The sequence below is a fragment of the Cibotium barometz genome, chromosome 43 (assembly GCF_041138505.1).
Source record: "Cibotium barometz isolate CiBa-2024 chromosome 43, ASM4113850v1, whole genome shotgun sequence".
NCBI classification, from domain to species: Eukaryota; Viridiplantae; Streptophyta; class Polypodiopsida; order Cyatheales; family Cibotiaceae; genus Cibotium; species Cibotium barometz.
Window position 1 is genome coordinate 3,710,511 of NC_141088.1, and position 6,890 is coordinate 3,717,400.

The 6,890-nt window shown below is 43.2% G+C and overlaps 1 protein-coding gene across 1 annotated transcript; it reads left to right on the top strand.

The window, feature by feature from the left end:
• The first annotated feature begins 779 nt into the window (after positions 1–779).
• LOC147613430 (pentatricopeptide repeat-containing protein At2g03380, mitochondrial-like) lies at positions 780–4,263 on the top strand. Its single transcript, XM_086781361.1, has one exon. It carries the CDS (start codon positions 1,132–1,134, stop codon positions 3,817–3,819), a length of 2,688 nt encoding a protein of 895 aa, XP_086637487.1. The 5' UTR covers positions 780–1,131; the 3' UTR covers positions 3,820–4,263.
• The last annotated feature ends 2,627 nt before the right edge of the window (positions 4,264–6,890 follow it).

A 6,890-nucleotide genomic window follows, 5' to 3' on the forward strand; every position in this document is an offset into this window, starting at 1 on the left:
TAGAACGAAAGGACCAACACGCATGAAGAAAGGAGCAGAGGACGCCCATGCAACGTAGGAGCGAGCACCCCCGGGTGAAGAAAGGAGCATCACCTCCTTAATTGCCACCCAACCCCCATACATGCACATTGTCCCAAAAATTTCACACATGCTAAATCATACCTAACACCTTACATTAATCAAGCAATTAAACAAGATTAGCAGGGTTCTCATCAAATCGAACTAGCAAGTAAACAACAACTAAACAAATCGAACCAAATAAGCATTAATTAGCAACAACAACTAACCAGGGTTGTCATCAAATTGAACCAGCAACAACAGACCATCAGACGACTTGACACGCTGACGCTCTGAGCAACACGCAGGAAGAAAAGAGCGACCCACATCTCACCTCAACAGCAGAGGAGATATACATGAGACGTCCACGACCAACGCCCACGACCAAGCCGCCCCATGCAACGCAGGAGAGAGCGAGACGAACAAAAGGACCAGCACGCATGAAGAAAGGAGCAGAGGAAGTCCACGACCAAGTCTCCCTTAATTGCCATTCAACCCCATGCATGCACATTATCCCAAAAATTTCACACATGCTAAATCCTACCTAACACTGAGGGTAGGATTAACCTTTTAGCCTTAGCCTTGGGCCCTTCCTATTAAAAAGAGCCTATCCCATAGAAATTAATGAAAAAATGTTCTAGGGCGCCTATTTGTTCAAAAAAAACATTAGTTTATATAATTAAGGTGCGAAGAGGGCCTTATGGCATTAAAGTTCGCTGAGATTGACGTCTCCCTTCCAGGAATCGGCCCTCACACACAGCCCCCCTCCCCACACACACACACAAAAAAGCTAGCTACTAAAACCACCCTGTGGGTTTTAGAGAAAACGGGATGCTTATAAGCAGGTAAGATTGCCCTCAAACATGATTCGCCTTTATCAGTCCCTGTCTATTCTAGTAAAATGGGCTCCAAAGTTTCGCAGACAGCATCACACGACGTCTCTCAGTGTGCTCTTTAGGGACGGTAGTCCCTTAACAAGGTTTAATGGGAAGGTTCTGAGTCTCTTCTATCTATCTGATGTGTATGACGAGGATGTTGATGCTGGGCTCTTTGTACTAACATAACCTCACCTTGATGGCAAGGACTTTGAGGAAAAGACAATGGGTAGAAAAGGCTCTCACCAAGCAGCAGAAATCCAGTTTGTCATCTCTGAGAAGTGTTGAGCGATCAGTAGAGGACGCGCCTTCAAGCCACAAGGAAATCAATAATAATCAACATAACATTCAGGGACGGTCTGCTACCCTTGCTTCTCTTCTGGGAGGCTTCAAGGATGTCAAGGATGGCATGCTCATCCATCATTACATTTTACATAAAGGACTTGAATCAAGCCTCTTTCTAGGGAGTCATCTACTTCACATGTATCTGAGATGCAAATCTCAAGAGGATGGATTAGCATTGTCTGCCAGCATGTGTGACCAGAATGTATACTCTTGGAATTATCTAATCCAAGCATGTGGTGAGCAAGGGGAGCCTCTCAAGCTTTTAAACCGCATGCAGGAAGAAGCGGTATTGCCCAACAGAATCACATTTCTCAGCATTATTATGGCATGTGCTGGCCAGCCAGTTCGAGTTGATGTTGAGAGAATACATGCCCGCATTTGCTGCTCTGACTTTGGGCAGGACACTGTGCTTGGCACTGCACTCCTCAAGATGTATGGACAGTGTGGCCAGATAAAGGACGCATCCAGAGTTTTCAACATTATACCTGGGCGTGATGTAGTTTTATGGACTACCATGATTACATTATTGGCTGAGCAGGGGCAGAGCAAGGAAGCCCTCAAACTCTTTGACCAAATGCAACAGGAAGGAGTGAGGCCAAGCAAAATCACATTTGTTGGCATCCTTGCTGTATGTGCGAAACATGCAACACTGGGCAAAGGTGAGGAGGTGCATACCCGCATCCTTAATGATGGATTCGAATCAGATGTTACTGTAGGTAATGCGCTTGTCAATATGTATGGCAAATGTGGTCATCTGGATGATGCACGCACCGTGTTTGACAAGATGCCCGAAAGAAATGTTGTCACATGGACTTCCATGATCACTTTGTATGCTCAGAAGGGCTATGGTAAGGCAGCCCTTATACTCTTTGATCAAATGCAGTGTGAAACAATCATACCAAATCAGGTTACGTTTGTCAGTATAATTGTTTCATGTGCATGCAGAGCTGTGCTAGATGAAGGCAAGCGTATGCATGCTCGAATTTCGGATTTTGATTCTAGATCTGATGCTGTTGTGGGAGCTGCTCTTGTGAATATGTATGACAAATGTGGCAGCCTGGTGGATGCTCGAAGAGTATTTGACGCCATCTCTAAGAGGGATTTGGTCTTGTGGAATACAATGATTTCAGCATACGCCCAAAATTGCAAGTCAAAAGAGGCCATTGAACTTTTCGAAAGCATGCAAACGAAAGGATTGCGCCCAGATAAAATCACATATAGTAGCATTTTTGCAGTATGTGCTGATTGTGCCCAGCAGGCTGAAGGCGAACGGATGCATGCCTACATAATGGAGAGTGGTTTGGAGTTAGAGTTGATCGTGGGGAATGCTCTCGTCCACATGTATGCACAGTGTGATGACTTGGACCATGCGCGGAGTATTTTCGACAGCTTGTTGGACCGGGACGTTGTCTCATGGACGGTCATGATTGCAGGATATGTATTACATGGGCAATGCAAAAAAGCCCTTAAGTGTTTTGATCAAATGCATCAAGAAGGATTCTTGCCGGACAAGGTCACCTATGTCAGCATTCTTGATGCATGTGGTAGTAATACTGCAAAAGCTGACTACAAGCAGATTTATGCACGCATTGTGAACAGTGGATGTGATTCAGATGTTGCCTTACAAAATGCTCTCATCAACTTGTGTGGCAAGTGCGGTAGCCTGCAGGATGCTGAAAGAATCTTCGACATGCTACCAGAGCGGGATGTGGTTTCATGGAATGCCATGATAACCATTTATAGTCATCGTGGGAAGGCAGCACAGGCACTTGAAGTTTTTGATCGAATGCTTGGTCAAGAGGTCACACCTGACAAGGTCACTTTTGTTAGCATCCTTTCTGCATGTGCTAGCCAGACACTCTTAATTGAAGGTAAGCACATTCATACATGGGCTGTGGAAAGTGGATGTGACGTTGACATTGTTTTGGGAACGGCCGTTCTCACTATGTATGGCAAGTGTGGCAGCCTAGAAGATGCAAGGAGGTGTTTTGACAACATGAAGGAGCGGAATATACTGACATGGAATGCCATGATGGCAGTATATGCTCAGCACGGGCAGGGGAAGGAGGCTGTTCAACTCTTTCTGAAAATGCAGCAGGAAAGGATGTTTCCGGACTCGGTTTCGTTTTTGGCTGTTCTCGTAGCATGCAGCCATGCTGGTCTTGCTGATGAAGGTCGGAAGTTTTTCACGTCAATGGTGCAAGAACATGGCATGTTGCCTACTGCAGATCACTACACATGCATGATTGACCTACTTGGGAGAGCTGGGCGCCTGGATGAGGCAGAAAATTTGATTTACAGCATGCCATCTCAACCCACAAATGCACCATTCAAGACAGTGCTGGGTGCTTGCAAGTCCAAGGATGATGTAGATCGAGGAGAGCTTGTGGCAAAGCATGCTTTTGAACTAGAGTCTGACAATTCCACATATTATATAATCTTATCAAATATTTATTCTGCTCTTGGCAAAGGTGTAAATACATCGAAGGTAGTTATAAATATGAAGGAATCCTGCGAAAGTTTGATACTTGCCCAGTTGTGAAGGAATTTGTATATGTTTGTTCTGCATTTGTGAAGATGTTCTCATACCCTGCTAGGCCTTCATCCTGTCTTCCATTATTTGCCATCTCTGTCGTATGGAGACCAAGTTTGGATTCGAAGTGGCAGCCTTTCAGATGATGTTGGTAAATGGTTCATGACTCCGCTAACCATAGTCTACTCATATGGATCAGGAAACTATCAAGTTTACCAAAAAAGAGCTATGGTGCTTTCGAGTAAGACATCTACTCATACGGTAACCATGCTATTTGGGAGGATGCATCTCTCTCTCTCTCTCTCTCTCTCTCATGCGCGCACACACGCGCGCGCGCACACACAGAGTAGGTCTTTTCTGGTGGCAAGCTTTGACTACCACCCCACTCTACCGACACACACAGATATTGTCAGGTTGAGTTTTACTTGGGATTCAGGAAAGGTTCGTTTCAAAGTTCTTTTCCAATATCGACTCTGGGACACAAGATCTTCTTACGCTGGCCACGATAACTGCTTTTTGGGCTCTGACCACATTGACTTTTTCTGTGATCCCACATTCATTATACTGGTGAGGATAAAAGACAGAACCTTCAAGCAAAAAAAGGGTGTTTTTACTACTGCTAGCTGTAGTGTGGCCTTTGAACAGATATTGAATCTCTCAGGTGCGCTGTGCTGGCAGCAAATGACAGGCTTTTCTTTCAATGATAACTACCATTATGTAAGTGTACTTATGGAGTATGCATGTTTGAGATATTGAGCTCAACTAGCACTACAGACATTGATGACCCACTTCGGTGATCTTATGCCACTAGCATGGTTGGTGAGATTATGGTTGATATGCCGGTAGTGAATGACAGGCTGTGTAATAGCCACTTTGGAGTACTAGAGTTATGGCATAGTTATAGCACTAGCTCATATAGTCGAGGTCACACTATTGTATGTTATTGTAGAAGAGTACTTTCACTTAATAGTATGTACTCTTATTTTTTGGTTATATGGTTGTAGAGAAGAGAAGAAGATGAAAAAAAATTCATTCTCCCATCTCTTTCGTGTGTCTTGCTCTCTCTTGTGTGTGTGTGTGTGTGTGTATTTTGCTTGCAAAGAACTCAAGCTCTCCCGTTTCCTTGCATTCTATTTATGTATCAGAGCTTCGATTCATGTGAGAGCTTAAGAGATAAGCAAGAGGCAAGAATAAAGCAAGCAAGGAAACGGTACACGGGTAAGAGTCCCATCATCTCTTCCCCTTCTTGTTTAGGTACGACACTCCTTGGGTAGCTCCGGGAGCTACACATCTTCGATTAAGAAGCTGTCTTCGTAGACTTGGAGATGCTTGTAAGGTACGTAGTACTTTATACTAAAGTTTTGCGGTCAAAATCGTACTTTGGACACGTTACGATCTCTGTTCAGTCCTTATAAGGTGTTTTTGATAATTTCAAGAAGTTTCGGTTAAGAATTATCTCTGGTCGAAATGTGGTTATTGCAATGTAACAAAGCATTTTAGGAGTGCAAACAGTGTTTGCACATGTATTGCTAATCTTGGGTATATGTACATGTACTCTGGTCACGTTTGGTAATATATAGGTTGTGCTAAAGTACTGTTGTAGCAATCACAGAAGATACTGCCATGTTAAAGGTTACATATAGAAATTATCTGTTTGCAGGTTTCTAATTGTTACAGGCAAACATGTCTGACAGACTCAATCAAATCGTTAGTGAGAAGCTAGACAAGAATAACTTCCATGCTTGGAAGTTCAGAATGACTATACTATGTCAAAGGAGATAATGAGGAGCCTCTAGAGTTTTTTAAAGAGAATGCCACTCCAGCAGATATAAAGGTATTCAAGGACTGGAACCAAGGTACAAGAAAAGTCATGTATTGGCTTTTAATCAGTGTCACAGACATAATGATAGGACATATATAGGATGTCAATACTCCACCATTTGCATGGCGGAATCTGATGGAGACCAATACAAAGGCAAGGAAGCTGTAGCTAAAACAAGAGCTGTATACTGTGGAGAAGAAAAGCATGTCTATCAATGAGTATGCTTTAAAGATCAAGGGTATTATTAAATCCCTTAGGGCTATCAATGTATCGATGGAAAAGGATTTAGTGGGCTTAGCAAAGAGTACAACCAAGACCTCCATTGCAATCAGAGGGGAGAATGTTCCCAACTTTCAGGACTTAGTGCATATGCTGATTATAGAAGAAAAGTCTCTTGGTGAGAACTCTTCTTCACAAAGCAAGAACATATCAGAATACGTCTTCTATCCCAATTCAGGTAGAGACATAGGTAGAGGTCGTGGTTGAGGCCAAAGTGGTGGCCGACATGGAAACCAGAATTATGGACAACAGCAGTCTAGTGATTCGTAGTAGCAGCAGCAATCTGAAGGCAGGGGGAGCCAGAAGAGCCAAGGTGGTTGGCAAAGAAATCAAAGTGCAAATAACATAGAGTGTTATTATTGTGGCTACTTTGTCTAAGGAAAATAAAGCAACTGGATGTCAGTAGGTGTATAAGATTAAGCATAATGCAGATGGTTCATTGAGTAGGTATAAGGTGAGATTGGTTGCCAAGGGCTATGCGCAGACCTATGGTATTGACTATGAGGAGGCATTCAGCCTAGTTGCAAGAACGACAACCGTGAGAATTATCATTGCTATGGCTGCTCTAAAGGGTTGATCTTTACATCAGATGGATGCAAAGAATGTCTTCTTGCTTGCATGGTGATTTATAAGAAGAAGTATACATGATGCAATCACCAGGTATGAGAGTGATGCACACCTAGATTTTGTCTGCAGGTTACGTAAAGCCCTGTATGGCTTGAAGCAAGCACCCAGAGCATGGTCAAATAAGATCAGGGAGTATCTTGTTACTATTGGATTTCAGATATCTAATGTGGATTTTTCACTGTAGGTGAAAAAGATAAACAAAGGGATCATGCCATTAGTCATTTATGTGGATGACTAGGTTATCAGTGGTGATAGTGATACAGACATACGTGATGTCAGGAGGCTTCTGAAGTAGAAGTTTGGGATAAAGTATTTGGGTGAGCTGCGGTATTTCTTAGGCATAGAGGTGGTG

Coding starts and splice junctions, on each gene's coding strand:
- LOC147613430 (XM_086781361.1), top strand. CDS start 1,132: ATGGCAAGGACTTTGAGGAAAAGACAATGGGTAGAAAAGGCTCTCACC.